The 21,471-nt window shown below is 40.3% G+C and overlaps 1 protein-coding gene across 1 annotated transcript; it reads right to left on the bottom strand.

Annotated features, from left to right (window-relative positions):
- Positions 1 to 1,244: 1,244 nt before the first annotated feature.
- Positions 1,245 to 21,067, bottom strand: LOC109678008 (uncharacterized). Its single transcript, XM_074058204.1, has 6 exons — positions 20,944 to 21,067; positions 16,701 to 16,765; positions 16,329 to 16,574; positions 7,162 to 7,345; positions 6,364 to 6,456; positions 1,245 to 4,054 (listed from the first exon to the last, which is right to left on the bottom strand). The coding sequence occupies exons 1-6, from the start codon at positions 21,065 to 21,067 to the stop codon at positions 2,613 to 2,615; spliced, it is 2,154 nt and encodes a 717-aa protein (XP_073914305.1). The 3' UTR covers positions 1,245 to 2,612.
- Between the last annotated feature and the right edge of the window lie 404 nt (positions 21,068 to 21,471).

The following is a 21,471-nucleotide window of genomic DNA, read 5'->3' on the forward strand; positions in this document are numbered from 1 at the left end:
GATAGGTGTGAGAACATGCACAAACCTTGTGGATTGTGATTCTACTGATAACAAGATGCACAGTAGTCATTACTAGGAACTGGTAGAGAGGGAAATGGGGAGTTACGGTTTCATGCAAACAGTTTCTATTTGGGTGATGAAAGAATCAGTGATGCTTGTCTTTGGGGTGTTGAAAAACTGTTCCCTGGCTGCCAAACATTCTGGAAATTCTATGGTTCGAACCTTTAAATATATTCCCCAGGATTTTATTTTATTTCCAAAATATTCTGTCAGAGACTGGGCACTGGTGATTCATGCCTATAATCCTAGCTACTCAGGAGGCAGACATCAATCAGGAGGATCTTGGTTTGAAGCCAGCCTGGGCAAATAGATCATAAGAACCTATCTCGAAAAAATCCATCACAAAAAAAGAGTGCACACAAAAAAATGTAAAAAGCCAAATCCTCTGCCAGAGATATCCAGACTGGATCTTTCTACTTCCTCCTCCCCTGAGCTAAATCTGTAGTTGCTACAGGCTCAGTTAATTCTGAGGACATAGGAGATTTATTTTTCAATTGAAATACAATATGATGTAGAAGTATATCAGAGCATAGCACATGTTGACTATTTTCCACTGCTGTGTGTCATTGCCTACTCCTTTAGGTTCACTATATACATGCTAAACGTGTGACGTACGGTGTGCACACTTAGAATTGTTGTAGCAGCCTGACAGGTGGAATCTTTTAACACTCATTTATAGACTTGGAACAAACTCTAAGAATGGTTTTTGATTTAAAGCCAAGTGTGTCTGGAATAAGGATAGGTACTCTAACTTCTTATTTTTGGTTTGCTTTTCCTTAAGAAACACCTAGGCATTTCTTTCCCTTATATTTGTACTCACACTGGTATTTAAAGTCTATACCTTGCTGTCAGCATTTGGGACATATCAGGGACTGTAAACAGTGTGGGGAGTCCCCAGTGAGCAGTGGTAGAGATGACAAAAGCATAACTTTGACATCTGTTCTAGGATGGGAATTGGGCCTGATTGATCAGTTGTAGCCAAAACTACCACTACTGTTCTTGTCTGGTCTCCAGGAAAGACCACACTACCTGGGTGAAGTGATCCACTCCAAGGAGGTACATGCTGAGATCTAAGATCTATGCAAATCCAATTCAGAAAAGGCTTGTGGATGTGTGAAGGAAGTCAACATAGATAATAAGAGAAATAATGGATCAATGATCGTAAAAAATTAACTACAACATACTAAGGAAATGTAAACCCACTGTAATTTTAAGATATTCAAAAAAGTCAGACACAGGGCAAATTCAATCAAGGCAGGACTTAACTATAAAGAGCAGTGACCCACCTCTACAGATTTGGAGCTAGAGAAAAAACCACACACTAGAAAAAAGAATACAGTTGGCTTCTATCAATCACATGGGATGGGCCTTAGGCATTCAGAATACCTGGACATTTATACCTTCAGGACACTGTTCACAGCTTCTCTGTATCCTATTAACACAGACTCCTGATGGTGTGAGCAGCTTCAGCACACAAATTCAATGACTACCAAGATTTCAGGGCCAATGGACACTTATTCACCACCCTGAAACTAAGACCTCCTATGAAGACTGGATATGCAACCATATATTATGGTCATACTGGTGACTTATAAAATTCTGTGAGTAAGAAATGTTAAGTAGAAGAAAGTGACAGCCACCCCAAATAATCCTCTAAACAGGATGGATACGAAATTTCAAATCAGGAGGTGCTATGGATAGAATTGTGTGTGAACCAAGGACCTAAAGCTTAGCAGGTTGACACCACTTGAGTCATATCCCACTTTCTTTTTAGGTTATTTTTCACATAGGGTCTGTTTTTGACCAGAGAGGCCTAGAACACAATCCTTGTACCAATGCTGATCACAGAACTAGGGTTACAGAAGGGTACAGCTGTGGTGACAATTGGCTTATTAGTTGAAATGGGGTCTTGCTATCTCTCTGCACAGGATAATCTTGAGCCACAATCCTCCACCCTCCACCTCCCAAATAGCTGGGATTATAGTCATAAGGCACTGCTCCCTAGCCCCCACATTTCTTTCATTCTTCCCAAACCTGACTTAGAGATGAAAGGGGACAACATAGGTTTCCCTTCTGTATGAATTTGCTGATAAACATGAACTGGGTGAGTCTCTCAGGAACACCTCCCAAATTCATAAAGTGAGTAAGCAACAGTGGCTGTGGGTACTGAAATGCACAGACCATACATAAAATGGCTTCAATTCTCACATGTAGAAATGGAAGGTGCTGGGCCAGTGGTGGAAAGTCATCTGTTCTCATTTCTGTCTGAACCCACAGTGACTGAAGACATGTAGCATTCCCACCCTGAGTCTGATGGACTGCAAGGCCACTGTTAAATTTAGGCCTGGAAGGAAAGTTCATCACTTGTGTCTGAATCTCCACAAAGAGCTGTGAGCTGTTGGCCACAGGAAGAGGAGGGAAAGAGCTTGCTGTATCACAGAGAAGAGAAATGGCTTTTGGAGGACACTAGTCCTTTGCCATTCAGGATTTTCCCACCATGTGAATTCTCTGATGTTTCCTGAGGTTTGATTTCTGAGTAAGGTCTTCCACCTTCAAAAGACTCCTCTTTTGTGAGTGGTCTGATGCTTGCTGAGGTTTGACTTCCGGCCAAAGGTTTTTCCACATTGATTACACTGATATGGCTTCTCCCCAGTGTGAATTCTCTCGTGCATGGTGAGGCTTGATTTCTGGCAAAAGGTTTTTGCACACCAATTACATTGATAGGGCTTCTCCCCAGTGTGAATCATCTCATGTCCAATGAGGATTGACTTCAGGTGAAAGGACTTTCCACACTGACTACACTGATAGGGCTTCTCCTCAGTGTGAATTTTCTCATGCTCGGTGAGGTTTGATTTCCTGCTAAAGGTTTTTCCACACTGATTACATTGATAGGGCCTTTCCCCAGTGTGAATTATCTCATGTCTATTGAGGATTGACTTCAGGTGAAAGGATTTTCCACACTGACTACACTGATAGGGTTTCTCCCCAGTGTGAATCATCTTATGCCTAGTGAGTTGTAACTTTGAGACAAAGGTTTTATGACACTCAATACACTTATAGGGCTTCTCCCCAGTGTGAATTCTCTCATGAGTGTTGAGGCCTGACTTCCCCGAAAAGGTTTTACCACACTGACTGCACATGTAAGTTTTCTCTTCATTGTGACTCATCTCATGACTGGTGAGTCTTGACTTCTGGCCAAAGGTTTTTCCACCCTGATTACACCGATAGGGCTTCTCCCCAGTGTGAATTCGCTCATGCTTGGCAAGGTTTGATTTCCGGCCAAAGGTTTTTCCACACTCATTACATTGATAGGGCCTTTCCCCAGTGTGAATTTTCTCATGTACTTCAAGAATATACTTCAGGTGAAAGGATTTTCCACACTGACTACACTGATAGGGCTTCTCCCCAGTGTGACTCATCTCATGCCTAGTGAGTTGTGACTTATAGCCAAAGGTTTTATGACACTGACTACACTTATAGGGTTTCTCCCCAGTGTGAATCATTGCATGCATGGTGAGGGATGATTTCCAGGCAAAGGTTTTACCACACTGACTGCACTTATAGGGCTTCTCTCCAGTGTGAAGTATCTTATGCTTGGTGAGATATGACTTCTTGTGAAAGGTTTTTCCACACTGATTACACTGATTGGGCTTCTTCACAGTGTGAATTATCTCACGCTGGGTGAGGTGTGACTTCTGGACAAAGAAACTTCCATTCTGATTACACTGATAGGGTTTCTCACCAGCATACATCCCGTCAGGCTTACTAGGGTGATGTGTGTTCTGACATACATTCAACTCCTTTGGCTTCACTCCTAAAGAGCCTGCATTCTTTACAATTAGCTTTGAAATATGGCTGGAACTCAAATGAAACGCATGTCCTAATATAACTCTCTCCTTAGGTGTTGTGTTGTTCATAGTGATTCCAGCTTGCCACAAATGTCTGTCTTGACTTTCCTCATTGATCTCATTTATGACATCCATCTTCTGGGCATCTAAAGTGAAAAAAAAGAAAAATAACCGTATACATGAAACACAACTAAGCACTGCTATGGTATGTGCATGTGTTATTCTTCTCCTACTAGCATAAGATTTCATAAAAACATTAGGTATTGGCTTGTAAGTAAATAGTTTTCTTCCTACTGACTTCAAGTAATAAATGGCAGTGATAGATTTTATATATTGTTGAACTGTTTTTCCTTGCTTTTTTCATTTTATTTGCATATGGTAGTATTGGTTAAAATATTCACCTACAGCCTAGACATCATTTTCCATGAAGTGTTTCTGCCCTGCCATTTCTTTCCCTATTGTTTTTCTCTATTGTTTTGACAATGCTGGGTTCTCCTGATGCTGTTCTTCCCATTATTCTACTTTGAAGGGTGCAAGAATTTTAGGACCAGCAACTTGCATAATGCAAGTGAAGTCGGCTGACTGCCACCAGAGCAGGAACATGACATTGGTACAGCGTTTGCATCTATATTTGTTCAGCTTTCCTTCTTACCTAGGGAATAGCTATATGTATCTAGGGAGTTTTTCAAATGTAAAATGTCTTCTTTCCCATTCTAGATGAAAAGAGCTTCCTACAAAGTTCTAATTTAACCTCACTAACTCTGTCTCTTAGAAATGTAAGTTTCTTCTTCCTCCCACCACCCTGGACACCCACCTATGAAGCCCATCATATTTATATAGTGCTTTTCAGGCTCCTTCTAAGACCAAAAGTCCCACTATCTACACCCTAATTCTAGTACGGATACTCATGCTTGATAATCAACTTCTTCCAAATAATGTTATCTTGTGCACCGGACTGTCAGCTTTCTCTTACTTTTATAGAAAACGGAGCCTTGTCAACATTGTTCCTCTTCTTTCTTGTTTATACTGATATCCACTAAGAGAAGAGGGAAATGCTAACTTCAAACTCCACTCCCAAAAAAGTTGTGATCTATTCGACACGCAATCCTTGGTTCACATGGGCTTGGGACCAAGAATGTCTTGGCTTGCCCCAAATGCAGATCCCTATGATGGATCCTCCATTTTCATTGTGTCTGACATCATGGTTCACAAGGCTGAGTCTGGACTTTTCTCATTTTCTTATCCACTCCCTATGTGAACTGCTCTGTAAGTTTAAATAACAGCTTCAAGCTACTAATTTCCAAATTTGTGCTTCCAAGAGTGATGTAGATTCTCAAATGTAGATCTTCATATTCACCTATTATGTGTAAAATTTTGAAAACAGGAACTAAAACTCAAGCTATGTCAAGATAAACACTTCATAATCCCACTGCAAATGTAGCCCAGTGGTACACTAGTTGACCAGCACCCTAGAGGCCCTGGGTTCAATCCCCACCACAGCAAATTCAAACAAACTCCACCTAAGACTCTTCTCTGACCATCCTTCCTAAATGATGACAAAGTTTCCTTTCCTCATGTAGATGAAATATTGATCACGGTTCTTATTTTACTACTTGAAATACATTACTTTCTTGTTTTTTTCTCAGCACATTATAAATTCAATGAAAGGAACATTATTTTGATAATTTCTTTCATCATTTCAACTATAAAATTGCCAGTGCTTAAAACCAGCTTAGTACGATGTGATGAAGCATAAATAATTTATGAATAAATGTGAGACAATGCAAGTCCATGAGACACCAGGCATGGGGACAGGCACCAGTAATCCCATCCCTAAGAAGGCAGAAGCAGGAAGATTCAGACTATAGTGAAAGCCAGGGCATATATCAGGAGTCTGCCTCAAAAAATGTTCCAACTAGTCGCCAGAGGCTCATATCTCTAATCCTAGCTCCTTGGCAGGCTGAGATCAGAAATCCTGGTTAAAAGCCAGCTACAGGCAAATAGATCACAGAACCCCACCTCAAAAATAACCACATCCAAATGGCCTGGAGATGTGGTTCAAGTTATAGAGCACCTAATCTACAAGGGCCTGCCTACTTTGGAAGCTCAAAACCCTGAATTCAATCCCAGTCTCACAAAAATTAATTTACTAATTAAAAAGGAGTTATTTGAAGAAAAAAAAAACCATGAGAATAGAGAGTGAGCCAACTGACAACACTAAGAAAGTAAATCCCAAAGAAAAATATCTAAGAATAGGGTTTAGATTTGGGATAAAGGTCAAAATTATATGTGAGAGAGCCCTCCTTGGGGAATGTAATGCACAGGTTTGATGTGCGCAGGCACACCATCCTCAGGTTTGCAATCTGGAAGATAACCTGGCGAAGCCAGAGCAATATGGCCAACACCTGCTGGGCTCCCCTCTAATGCCCTCCTCACTCAGGATGCACCAACTCACCTAGTGGGCTCTGGCTTGGTGGTTTTTTTCTCATCCATGGCTCTGTTCCTTGCTCCATCTTGATGATCAGCTCAGGTTTAGTGATGCATTGACCTGTTCAAGCAAAACAAGGTAGGATTTTGTGATGTGATCAAGTCAGGTGTTTTCCCCCCACTATCCCTTTCTGCGACAATGGACATGTTCTATATTGTGTTACCAGCAAAGGAACTGATAGCCACAGCAACCACTTTCAAGCACTTGATATAGGACAAGTCTCACTGAAGAGCTACATTTAAATTTTTATTTCTCTTTTTTCTTTTATTGATGTATTAGCATATTATAGTTGTACCAGGGGGACACTGTGACATTTACAAGGTAGTTATAATAAATCCTCCCTCCCCCCATTCTTAGAACAGTTTCAATAGGTCTCATTGTCCCATTTTCTTTCATGAATACATAACAGTTCCACCATATTCACCCTCCTTCACCCTTTCCTCATGCCATACCAAACCCTGGACTTCTTTTACCTTTCTTTCCTTCATTCTTGAAAAACAAATTTTGTTTGCTTATGACGGTTATATAGGGAGTTTCACTGTGATACTTCTTTATTTATGTATATGTATTATACCCCAAATTGGTTTATCCCCTCCATTTTAAATCAGGTTCTTTGAAACAAGACAAACCCTAGCTTTGGAACTGTGTAATGAAGGGGCATGTGAAATTTTCATGACAGAGGGAGAACTGTGCACCTAAATATCCTTCATATATTTACTAAGAAATAGCACTTGCTCCTGAGAGCTGCAAGGCAGTTTCACTTACCCAAGGACACCAGGATGCTGTAGGTCTCCAGCATCACCTCCCTGTAGAGGGTCCTCTGAGCATTGTCCAGATCCTGCCATTCCTCCCAGGTAAAGTTCACAGCCACGTCCTCAAATGAGACCAACTCCTGGAACACCATATTTCTTCTAAACTTACCAGCCACCGGAATATGGAAGTTCTGCTTCTGTATGTGGGGGTGAGAGTGGAGTGGAGGGGATTCTTATATGTATTTTGCAAAAAATGCCACTTGTTTTGTACTCTGTATGGTAAAGTCACAGAAATGTACCACCATTATAATAATTTACTAAGTACTAAATAGTATTAAAAATATTATAACAAAGTTATAAGTTTACCTCACAAACCTAAATATCAAGGAAATAAAGTATGAGTATAAACAGGCCTGGTGGCACATGGCTGTAATTCCAGCACTGAAGAGGATAAGATAGGAGTATTTTGAGTTCAGGGCCAACCTGGGCTATATAGAAGGTTCCACTCTATTTAAAAAATAAAATAAAGTTTTGTTTCTTCAAGGTGCTTATAATCTGGCATGAAGAAGCCATTAAATATGAGTAAAACCCACAATCTATTAGAGGAATTGACTTACAGCTTCAACGTAAATGAGGCAAGGAAGGAGAACATATACTTCTATTTTGCATAATGAGTCTGCTCTTCTCTGAGAAGTCTAGAATTCTTTTTGAATGACTTATAAACCAAAAATATGCACACAGGCATCACAATATTTCCCTCCTACCTCCAAAAGGTGTTCACTCCAGGCATCTCTGCTATTTCCCAATGTACAGGTGTAAAACTAAAGGTCAGGTGAGAACAGGTAAGCAAACTGAGCAGATCTACATTCCAACAAGTCATTCCTGTGAGGAGAATTGGAAAGTCTTAAGGGAGAGTTAAAGAGTAAGGAACCAAAGTGAAGCATCAGATCACAGAGAAGTAAGACTGCAGAACACAGAGGTAACCTTCAAGGATAAAAAAGAAAAGAAGAGCAGGAACAGAATTTGGTAAGGATTTGTTGAATGAAGATAAAAAGATATTTTACTTCCAGATGATCTAAATGATTGCCACTACTTAAATACTGGTGTCATGATGTGAAATCTGGAAAATGGAAGAAGAACACAACATCAGGCCTGGTGCAGCTGGCTCATGCGTGCAATCCTAGTTACTCTGCATGCAGAGATCAGCAGGATCCAGGTTTGAAGGCACCCCAGGCAAACAGTTTATGAGACACAATCTCAAAAATACCCAACAGACACACACACAAGAAATGGAGAACAACAACAAAAACAAAAACAATACAAGAGAGAAAAGAAAATAATCAATGTTAAATAAGGGCTGGCTGAGTACCAAAATAGTACAGCACCACCTAGGAAGCACCAGGCCCTGAGTCCAAACCCCAGCACTGCCAAAAAGAACCGATTCCTACAAAGTGACACAAATTTGATCATATTACATTTGGAATTTCCCAGACCACATTTATGGGACGGCCAACTACCAATTTCATACACGATTCCAGAGTTCAGTAGAGAGATGTAAGCTGAAGATAAAGTAATTTGCTAAGTAACACAATTTTAGTGCTGCCTTAAAGATATCACAGTGAATGAAATGGATTGCCTTCAGAGAAGGAAAGTAACAAGAAAAGAATATAAAGAAACTAATATTTTCTGATAGAGGAAAATAAATAGATGACAAAGACCAAGAAAGAACTTTCTGAGATTTAAAGAAAATTTCAATGTTAAGAACTCTGAGACTTTCATGGTGGTGCATGCTTGTAATACCAAGACACAGGGGGCTGACTTCCCGGTCAGCCAGGGTTACATAGTGAAACTCTATCTCAGAATCAAAAAAGGAAAAAGGAGCTCCACTAACATAGTTAAATATATTCATATTCTTAGAGACAAATTCTTTCAATGGTTCACACAGACATTGAGAAGGTTCCTTTCAAACTTTGACCCTGGACAAAGCATGGTCCAAAGCATGGACTCAGTACTGTAGTCCAAGCACTGAAGAGGTGAAGGCTGGAGGATTGAGAGTTTGAGGCCATTTTGAGCTACCCAGAGCACAAAAGGGCAGTATGAGGCAAAGAGGGATCTTTTCTCAAAAACATATAAATAAATGAAAATACAAGTACCATCCTGGTATCTGTTCAGCTTTAGTTAGGATATGGAATGCCATACAGGGCCACATGTGAAAGGATAGGACCCAGTCCATGGTGGGACAGGCAGGTGGTAGAATCTTTAAGAGGTCATAGAAGGTGTGCCCTGGAGCAGATATTGAAACCTAGTCAATTCTTATCTCTCTTTCCCTTCCTAGCCATGAGGTAAGCAGCTTCCTCTATCATGAGCTCCTGTCATGATGTACTTTTGGGCTTTGCACAGGCCTAACGGCAATTGAGCCAAGTGATTACACACTAAAGATTCCAAAGTCAACAGACAATTTAAATCTTTCCTCCTTTTAAATTGATTGTCTCAGGTATTTTGTAATAATGATAGAAAGCTGATAAATATGGGAAACTATCACTCCATCCCAAAAATCAAATACAGAGCTGAAGAAACTGAAACTACAACAACTCTTCCTGGATCCAAAAGGGAGCAGAGGACACAGAGCACAATGCAGCCAGGCTGTGTCATTCCATTATAGTAGCCTTAATAGAGTAACACAGCTTGCCATCCCCTATACCTTACCATATTACTAAATGTATTATTTCCTACAGCTCCTTTTATTTGGCATGATGTGTTAAGACTATGAAGAAAGTATTTCTAGGCATATTAAAAACCAAAAAACACAATTTGAAGTGGAAGAGGATGCATAGGAACATGGCATTATCAGAAAGCAAATTTTTAAAAACTCTGATTAAGGTACTAAGGAAGCTAATGGATAAACTATAAACAGCATGCTAGGACAGGTGGGCAAAACAAACTCCAACTGTTTGTTGGCCATAAGAAGTTCATTCAAATACAAACACATATGCCAGGCTCTCACCTGTATGTAATCCTAGTTACTCAGGAGGCAGAAATCAGGAAGATCAAGTTTCAAGGCCAACCTGGCCAAACAGTTCTGGAGACTCCACCTTGAAAATACTCAACACAAAACAAGGCTGGCAGAGTGGCTCAAGTGGTAGCACACCTCCCTAGCAATCATGAGGCCCTGAGTTCAAACCATAGTACCACCTAAAAAAAAAAAAAAAATTATATATATATATATTATATATATACACACGAACACATATGAATTAAAAGTAAATGGATGGAGATGGGGTGAATGTGAACAAAGTACATTACATGCACATATGTGTATGGAAATGTCACAATTAAACATCTTTGTGAAATTAATTTAGAGTAACTAAATGTTAATCTAAAAAAATAAATGGAGAAAATATATCATGCTAACACTAATTAAAGGAAATCATGGGTGATGGACATAGCTGAGTTGTAGAGCAGGAGCCTGGAAAGTTACCAAGTAAAGGGCATTGGGTAACAACACAGTGATCCGTTCTGCAACATGTAACACTTCTTAAAATGTATGCGTCTAACAAAAGATTCTGCAACTGTGGGACAGCAACATTATTAGAAGTGCAAGAAAAAGATGAACCCACAAGCACACTAGAGATGTCAACAATCCAAAATGGACAGACCCACCAGGCACATAATCAGTAATGATACGGCTCAACTCAGCAACAGTTGAGTTCCACTGCATGTAATTGGCATCAATAGATCACTGCTTCCAGCAACAGATTACACATTCTTCCCAAGTGCACATGGACAACCACCAACACAGGCCACCTTCTCAACCAGAATAAACACCTGTACAGATTTAAAAGACTAGAAAGCATATGTTTGCTTTCAGACTAGAGTGGAACAAATAACAAAAAGAAAACAGAAAAATTTCAAATATATGGAGATTAACCAACATATTTACAGATATTAAAAAAAAAGAACTCTAAAGAGCAATTTTTAATTTTGAACTAAATGAAAATGAATGCACATTGCATGAAAATCTGTTGGGTGGAGCTTAGAGGACAACTGTTGGCAACAAAATGTACAATAGATGAAAACAAGGATTTAGAATCAATAGTCCAAGTTCCTCCTTAGGAAAATATGGGGTAAAGTAAAAATTAAAACCAGCAAAAGGAGAAAAATAAAAGAGGAATTACAAGCAGAATCAGTGAAATTGAAACAGAAAACTCAGCAATGAGAACCTGCAATGGAAAACAAAAGTTCCTTAAAAGCATCAATAAAAAAATACCATGAAACAATTTGGGTTATAATAAATATATACATGTTAATATCACAAGGATACTCCCCATGTAGATATCTAAAACAAAAATGACATTTTTTTTTCATTTACAAAATCAGAGAACTGGAGGGGAGAACAGGTCCTGCCTGGGAGTGTTGGTCCCAGTGGGAGGGGGAGGAGATGTGGAAAGGACGTGGGAGGGTAAATATGGTGCAAATGTACACATGTATGTAAATGGAAAAATGAGACCTGTTGAAACTGTTCCAGGAATGCGGGAAAGGGGTTAAAGGAGAATGGTGGAGGCTGGTGAATTCAAGTATGATATATTTGATACATTGTTAGAACCTTTGTAAATGCCACAATATACCCCCACCCAGAAAAACAATAAAAAAGAAGAAAACAAACAAGCATACTGACTGAAAAAAGAAAAACCATCAATAAAATTCCCAGTTATTGTGCCTCATGCCCAGCTACTCAGGAGACAGAGATGGACAAGACCACAATTTGAGTTCAAGCTGGGGGTGTGGGCATGATCCCAACTACTTGCAAGACTATAAGAGGATCACAATCTCAGGCCAGTCCAGCAAAAACCATGTGAAAAATATCTAGTGCAAATTGGCTTTGGGGCATTTTCAAGTGGTACAGCACCTGCTGAGCAAAAACGAGACTCTGAGTTCAAAACAAGTACCACCAAAAAAATCAGTAAAATCCTTAAGCATATAGCTAGGTTATAAGAAAATAAATGACAAAGGGCACATAGTACTAATAACAGAAATGAAAAAGGGCTGTCACTACAAATTCTGTGAACATTAAAAGAATAACACAGGAATACTGTGAACTATGTCAACACATTCAATAGGCTATGTAAAATGGAACAATTTCATAAAAAACCCAACTTATCCAAATTCAAAAGTTAAAAACACAGAGTGTGAACACATTTCTAATAAATGAATTGAGGGCTAGGAGTGTGACTCAAAAACAATGCCCTAAGATCAAACTGTAGCACAAAAAAAGAAGGAATTTAAAAACAATGAATAACCTTCCAAAAACAGTACGAGAACCAGAGAAGTTCACAGATAAATTCAACCATGCATTATAGAACAAATTCTATCAATTTCGTATAATCTGTTCTAGACAATAGAAGGATACTCAGTACTTCCTAATTTATTCCCAAATGACAGCATTACCCTAACTTTGAAACCAAACAAGGAAGGTAGAGTGGCTCAAGTGATAGAGCACCTGCCTGGCAAGCGTGGGGACCCGAGTTCAAACCCAACTGCTGCTAGAAAAAAAAAAATCCAGAAACTGTCAATATTTGCAAATCAAATACTATAATTTGAAATAATCTGTGAGTCAAAGAAGTATTCATAAGGGAAATGACAATATTTTTGGACAAACATACACATTGTTACCAATGGCTTTTGGGAAGATTATATGGACCACAAGTCCTCTCCAATTCTCTCTGTGTTGGAAACATAAGCTTTGAACCTTGTCCAGCCTTGGTGGCTTGGTTGGCCAATGGAACATGGCAAAGATGGCATTTGGTGACTTCAAAGGTAAGGCTGCAAGAAGTCATGAAGATTCACTAGTATCTCTTGGAACGCTAATTTTGTGGGAAGCCAGTTACCAACTACACTGCGACCTCCTTGGTGCAGAACCACATGGAAGTAAGTGTGATTGTGTACAGCCCCAACAAGTCCCAAGAGCACCAGACCCAGACAACAGTGAGTCTCCTCAAAAGCCAGTGCCCGTTGGGTTTTCAGATGATCCTCCCCAGATCTTACTTCACTTCATCTGTGCCTGAGATGAGCCAGGTACCAGAGTCTCCCTAAATCATGGAGTGAAGACACAGTCACCACAGTCTGAGCTGATGATGATGATGATTATTATTATTATTATTATTATTACTATTTTTCTGGCAGCAATTGGGTTTTAACTCAGGGACCCACGCTTGCTACCAGTGGCAGATACCTTGAGCCACTCCACCAGCATTTTGGTAATCGAATGTTTTCAATATAGGGTCTCGGGAACTATTTGCCAGGGACTGGTTTCTAAGCTGAATCCTCCTCACTTCTGCCTCCTGAATAGCCAGGACTACAGGAGTTTTGCATGGACACCCACTGAACAGAGCTTTTTTTTTTTTTTACACAGATGGGATAACTAAAATGTGTAAACCAGGAGTGTTATGGGAATAAAAAGCAACAATGTGCAGCATGCACTGCTGGGAAACAAAGCAGAGGTGCAGCCTGCAGGACTCCTAAGGCAGGCTGGAAATGAGTCAGGACTCTTGGTGAGGATAAATGTCTCACTAATACCTGGAGAAAGTCTTGTGGATCACAGACTGGAGAAAAGTCAGTAAAACTACTACCTCTCATAGCATGGAACCCTCAGAGACAGGCTCACTGTCTCAGGGCTGCCTAAGGAGACTTCCGGGGAGAAGGTGGAAAGGACTACCAGGCCTCTTCTGTCTGGCTCTGAGAAAAATGAGAGGACAGAGATGAATTAAAGAAGACTGTTCAACTTTCAAAGGTGCCTTAGAGAAGGGGAGGTGAGAACAAGGACCTGTCGCAAACAGTGTGTTTGTGTGGAGATACAGTGTGTGAGAGGGGATAGCTTCTGCCTAATAGATTTTGGTACACAGGAAGCATACCCCTCAAAAAAAGTGATTCACTGTGTCATTGCCTGTGTCCAAGGAAAACAGAGTCAGAAAAAAGTGAAAAGTAGGGACAACAAAGGTGTAGCTCAGTGGTAGATTGTATGCTTAGTATTCATGAGGCCCTGAGATCAGTACATACACGTACACACACACACACACACACACACACACACACATCAAATAAAGAGGGGACCATTGGATACTCAACTTATATAACCAAGACATAGGTGGAGAAAGTTCACAACTGCAAACTGAGGCATTTCTTAAGGAAATATAACATCAACTCAAAGAACAGCAAGAGTCCAGAGAGTAGAGGGAAGAGGCGTGGGTTCTTTCCTAGGGTCTAGGACTAGGCTGTAATAAAAAAACTGGCACAGGTGCTTGATGGGAATAAACACTCAGATAAGTACAGGCAGGGTGCCTCCCACTGACCCAAGCCCCCCATGTTCATGCCACTCTCCTCACTGTGTGCTGGGTGTGTGTAGACAGGGAGATAACAGGCCACCTTGATGTAGGGATCCAGGGCATACAGGGTTAATATGAAGAACTGCAGGGGAGATGAGATCCAAACCTCCCTGTTCCCCAAAAGGGACCTTTTACAGATAACACTGAAGTACTAATGGGCCCCACATCCTACAAGGTGGATGATAACCAGTGCCAACCACTTCTGAAAGCATGTGTGGTTTAGCACACCAGTCACCTGTAGAAACCCTTTACGTGTTTTTCCCTACTTAAGGCTTAATGAATATTACATGCATGTAATGCATACAATTTTAATAGAGTGAATTATGGGAAGGAACAAGCACAATCAGAAATCAGTTATATACCATCTGGTTGTCTGCTAATTGCCATAAGGCCACTTGCAGAAACACCCAGGTTTCTCTCACCAGCCTGGCTCAATCCACATAAAACTAGAGAGACCCTAGACAACTGTATTCTTGAGCTGCATGGCTGAAGCTCTGGTTTCTCCTTTGATGGCATTTCTTTCACTTTCTACTTTCAATAATCTTTGTCACACACTCCTTATCTTTCAGAAAAATCTTTGATCTTGATGCCAGACAAGAGCCAATGTAATTGCTAAGGCCCAGATAACAACCAGAACCTGATTTAATTGACCTTCCTACCAGTGTCAAAAGAGGAAGGAAAAGATCTCTGGAGGAACTAAGAGAGTTCAAGTATATTTTGAACTTTGGCAAAATGTGACTCATTTTTGGCCAGATGGCAAATGTCATACCACTAGTGACCTTCCAGCTGGGACAAAAGACTTATTGTAGCTGACCACACTGACTTGCAGCAGACTAGAGACACAATCAAACACCATGACATACACAACACAAGCCATACTGCTGTGTCTAGTTCTCTGACCCTGAAAATTGTGACAGGTAAAGAGAAGTTTCTACTTAAACCAGTCAGTTTTCCAGATGGAACACCTAAAACGTCACTAGAGACAATAGCAAGTACCTTAGATTGAAATGCGGAATTTGGAGGCTTAGATTTAACTTATGCTCAAAATAAGTGAATGGTAAAGCACATTTCACAATTATGTCCCGCCTCAAAATACAGTTGTGAATTTAAAATGTTCAGCTAATGAAGTTATCAATTTTTATTCTTAACCAACTATAAACTACAATTACAGCCCATAAACATAGCCACAGCTGGTACAACCATCCATTTTTGGTTATTCATTCTAAGGAAGTGTGAACCACAGACAGCCAGATCCATGCAGGAAATCCACTGAGTGAGTAGAATGGGGCCTAGGATGGAGCACTTGGTTATGTTAAGGAGCAAAATAAGCAGAAGAATTCAGGCCAACAGAGAAGACAAGGGTGTGACAGGAACTAAAAAAGAAAAAAGTAAAGGAGCACATCACAAGCAGTAGCATCAAATATGGTAAATGGTGATGGATATGGACGACATTTAAGTTATTAATGGGCTTTTGAACAGCTGAACTAAGACAAGACTGAGCGGACTAAAGGACAAATGAACAGTGAAAAGATCTGCCAGGAAATTTAACTTTGAACAGTGTGTACACTTATATGTGGGCTGATAGAGAAGAACAGAGTCACTGAACAACCTGTGGTGAACTCAATTCTCCAGAAGCCACAAGATGTGACAGGACCAATTGAGCAAAGGCTTTGCTCCAAGGTGCGCCTTCCTGGCCGCAGTCACACTGCAGACCCGCGGCCTAGTAGTCACACACATGGCTGCTGCAACTTTCCCTCCCAGCCCGGCTCGGATCCTCCCGCCACCAGTGTAACTGACCTACCGGACGACCACCTGCGGATCTGCCCACCTCGTCAGGATCGCCGGTCCTGCAACCCAGGGTCCCTGTGGCCGCTTTCTCTCTCACCGTCTCATGGACCTTCAGGGATTCTGTGGAGGAATTCAAAGTCCGCACCACAGCGCCAAAAGAGCAGCAGTTCCGGGAACTTATGGCTGGAAACTGGCGGGGGCAGGATAGCGCCTGCGCAGAAGAAACCCGGAAGAGCTGCACTCCTGATGCTGCTGGTGACTGGACAGGATGAGACTACGTTACCCACAAGCCTCTGCGCAGATCTCACAAGTCAAGGGAAACTTCGTTTCCCATGGGTCTGACTGCAAACAGACCAGGATAACGTGCTTTAGGATTGGTCCATACCCCCGGGATAGCCATGTGGGCTCCTGCTTTTTTATAAAATCCTACTGTCAACAATCCAGCGTATTCTGGAATAATTAGTTTAAAGCATTCATTTTAAGTGCATTGCGCCAGCCCGGTGGCTCAACCCTGTAATCCTACCCACTCTAGAGAGTGAGATAAGGATCATGGTTGGAGGCCAGCTGTAGCAAAAAGTTCTAGACACCCCACTGATGTACTCTCTTGTGTCCCAGCGCATCCCTGTGCTGTCCCCGTGGTTCCCAAGGTCACTGGCATGGGATTTCAGTCCAGGAAAATCCATGGTGCACAACTTGAGGTTTCAACCTCAAAGAACTTTTGCTAGAAGATGCAATGGTATCTTGAAGAGAGAGGAAAAATGCGTGGCCCCACCCACGTGGGCCTTGAATCCCAGAGATTAAATTGCTGTCTCCAAGCAATCTTAAAGTAAGGGGGAGAAAGGCAAGGTACTGGGGCAGAGCTTGGCCTCTGGTAAAAGAAAATTTTAAGTAGCAGGGAAATTTATGAGGATATCTCAGGGCTTGTAATGCTACAGCCAGAGCGGTGCCAATATAATTGGTATCCAGTAATTATGAATGTCAGAGGGAAAACTAGCAGCACTGAATATCTTATTTTAGGACTCACTGCAGAGGACAACACGTGGGCTCTGGAGTCAGACTCTTGTCTTACAGTCTTTATATAGATGAGCCTCAGTGCCGGTTTGAATAAAATGGACTTTAACAGTAGTCACTACTCCTTAGAGCTGTTAGAATCAATACATTATTTAATAAATGATAGCTGCTATAGGTTGTGTTAGATTGAATCTGGTGAAGTTGCCAATATTTGGATGGGATCTGCATTGTTCAACTAATGGTACTGAGGCAGGCTCTTCTGACTTAATATTATATTTCAGGATGAGCATTTTTTTCCCTCTCTCTGAGCCTTCCTTTCCATTGCAAATATGTGCAGATTATTCACACCTTAGCTCAAACCACCATCCTAGCCCAGGAACCACCCAAAGTATTCCCCACTCAATTTTTGGTGATCAAGAATCACCCAGATTTTTTCTTTCCCATAGGTTAGCACAGGTTTTTAAAGCACCTGGAAATAGGAAGAGCTCTCTGTACTTCCACCTTATACCTGGTCCACCATGGCCTCTTGTAACTTATTCCCTAACCTTTCATAAACCTTTATTATCACTCTCACTATGTCTATATATCCTGCCTGGATCCACGTGGGAAATAAGGATCTAGATCCTCTGTTTATCAACCTACATCACCTATGGTGAGCCTATCTACTAGATGCTCTGCTATGGGATGGAAATGGAAGCAGAGGTGGACTGAGAGTTTCCTACAATGATGGTGGGGCAGAGGTAGAGAACCAGACAGACAGCTGGCTCTAGGCTTCTGTCCCAACTGTTTCATGTCCAAAATTCCTCTGGCTACTTGAATGTGGTCCCTTACTTCTACCTTTTCCATGATTACTAAAATAGCCAGATGTCACCAGTTTCAATGAAGATATAATCCTTTTTACCACAACAGTCTGCCCCTTCCCCAGCCTGCCTACAAATTTGAATTTAAAAACAAATTTTTGGTATAAAATAAGAGCATGGACTCATGCAACCTGTATCCTTTGTTCAGATGAGGATATGGATGCCAGCCCTACACCCAAGACTATGGTCTCTAAACTTAGGTTAAAGGTTTGAATAATAGCAAAGCTACTGTGGCCCAAGGTAAGCTATTTTTAGAGATTATTAAAAATACCCTCTAGAGGCAAATCTAAAGCCTTCAATATCTAAGAGTGCCCTCACAATGTAATTGCTTTGTAGTTATTGTGTGAATTTTGTGTATGTCTATTGCATGATTAACTTATTAGAGACAAAAATTTGATAGCTATGATAACAGTCTTATTGGACACTGAGCCTGACTGAAAACACGTTCATAGAATTGACTCTTGTTTCAGCTATCAAGCCACCTTAAATCATTCCAACAGAACAGAATGGGACGCATCCTAATCTGCTCCTCAAAAATTTTTAAATAACTCATTAATGTACTTGTGGCCACTTAGTTATTTTTACATGTTCTTGAGTTCTTGAATCTATGCATGCTTAAACTGACATTTATGGCATGCCTTGTGTACAACTTTTTTTGCATATACATTATTTGAACATCTTTAGGATTAGTATAGACATAATGTAATGAAATGAAAGGCTTCTGTTCCCTTGTCTTCCCCACCGCCTTCTCTGGTGCTACTTTTAAGAAAAGCAGTTTTTCAAAGTTTTATGTCAATCAGGTCTAACTAAAATAGAGGCATTATTTTATGGACAGTATCCTCAATCTGTTTCATTTTGTCATAAGTGTAATTTACCTTTGATTCTTTCATAATTAGATCTATCAACAAATATGTCTTTATAAGTTAGTTATTGTATAGACAAACAGCTTAAGACTGCCTTGTTTCATGGACTCTGAAAGATTTTCAAGGGTCATGTTGAACTAGAACCTGAGTCTTTATGTACATAACAGCAAAGCTATCTTAATATTGTTCTGCTTTGTGTAATATCTGTAAGACACCTGTAATGAAAGTTTTTATCAAAATAATTACTCGTGTTTTCTCCATGTGCTCCTAATTGTAACAAGGAGCACTTAGTGTAGCTGTTTTAATGCCATCAGTCATAATTCTTTTCCTACAATGCTGTCTGCAATAGAAATAACTAAATTTTCTGACAATTCCTGAACTACTTCTCAGTGTTTTAGCCCTCCCTATTCTAAGTCTTGTCATTCACAGTCTGGGTCCTTCTTTGGAACATTTGCAATCAAACCCCAAAAATGACTACCAAGAACCTATTTTTCAATTGAGTCAGCCAATTAGATATTTACTTTCTTTTTGGCTTATTGTATTCTCCTTGTAAAACTTATAACTGTTGTCTGTTGACCTTCTGCAGGATTTTTTAAATGTCCAGACAAAACTAAAAGTGGATGCCAGGTAAGCCCACTTCTTCTAACCCTCTTTTTTTTCTTATAATTTGACCAAATGTTTCTTATTTGGCACTGATGTTGATCAGACCTGCCCATTGCTTCCCCTGCAATGTGGAAAACATCTGGGAAAAGCTATTCCTGCAATGAGAGAATTTCATTAACAAGAATGTTTAATTGACAAAATCTTCAGAAGAGGCTCTTCAGCGACAAACAGTTTGGAGACAAGAGGGGAAAGCTGTCACAATCCAGATGGATTCACTTGTGCCAGACCTCACAAAAGTTACTAAAGCCAAGAGGTTTTAAAGAAGTGATATTACACAGGGACACTAGACATCCAAGCCCTTGCAGGCACCTCTGACAGAATACAAACTCATATTTTTGGCCAAGGCCTTCTATTTAATTTTTGCCGGCTCCAAAGTTATCTTTTAAGTAGTCCATGTTGATGCGGCTATTTTCCCCTATGAAGTCTATTTAACTAAATGTATTCTGACTTTGACTTGCTCTGTATTCTACTTTTTAAAGTTGTGTCTAATTTTAGACATAAATAATAAGTACTTTCAACCTAGACTTACACTGCTTTTGCTGAAAGATGGAAAACCCTCAAAATAACAACTCTGGAAACTTACCTAATCAAAAATGGAGATAATGACCAACCAGGCAATACCTGAGGATGGGAGTGCTTACTATACATACCTTTGTCCCCTACTCCCAGTTCTTTTGTCTACTTAAATCTATAGCCAATATCTGTACCTCAAGATCCCTTGGTTTTCCTTCTCATGCTGAAATGCATGCCTCACTTTGTCTCCCAAAGCTTACATTCCTATACATAGGTCACACTCAAAACCCTGTCAAAAGAATGCTTTTTTTTTTTTTTTGTCAACCAGTCCAGGATATTTTGCCATGCCATTTAAGGGACTTCAGGAATGTGCTACCAATCTCTGACAACAACAATGGACAGCTGGCAACAGTGGTCTTCCTGGGTTAAGTGGATGTTATGTGTCCTCCCTCTGCTGGGACCCCTTATTTTTTCCTCATTGTGACCTGGCCATTTTCAAACACATTCTTGCTTTGTTTCCTAGAGGGAAAGGTTATAGTGAAAGGTTTTTCCACACTGATTACACTGATAGGGCTTCTTCCAAGTGTGAATTATTTGATGCTGGGTGAGGTATGACTTCCAGGCAAACATTTTACAACACTGATTATATTCATAGGGCTTCTCCCTCACATGAATTTTGTCATGCAGGTGAGTTTTGACTTCCAGGAAAAGGTTTTACCACACTGGCTACACTTATAAGGTGCTTCTCCAGTATGAATTATCTCATGATTGCTGAGGTGCAACTTCTGGACAAAGTATTTTCCATACTGATTACCCTGATAGGGTTTCTCCCCAGCACACATCCCTTCAGGCTTACTAGGGCAATGTGTGTTTTGACATACATTCAACTCCTTGGGCTTCACTCCTAAAGAGCCTGTATTCTTTACAATTAAATATGAAATATGGCTGAAACTCAAATTAAAGTCATGTCCTAATATAACTCTCTCCTTAGTTGATGTGTTGTTCCTAGTGATTCCAGCTTGCCTCAAATGTCCATCTTGACTGTCCTCATTAGTTTCAATTATGTCATCCACTTTCTGGACATCTAAAATGAGAAAAGAAGAAAATAATCACATACATGTAACCAATCTAAGCATTTCTATGGAATGTGTATGTGTAGATAAAGGAGGTTCTTCTCCTACTGTCATAAGAGTTCATAAAATTCTCAACAGGTATGGCTGGCAAGCAAATAGTTTTCTTTCTATTG

This window comes from Castor canadensis, chromosome 2, assembly GCF_047511655.1.
Source record: "Castor canadensis chromosome 2, mCasCan1.hap1v2, whole genome shotgun sequence".
Taxonomy (NCBI): domain Eukaryota; kingdom Metazoa; phylum Chordata; class Mammalia; order Rodentia; family Castoridae; genus Castor; species Castor canadensis.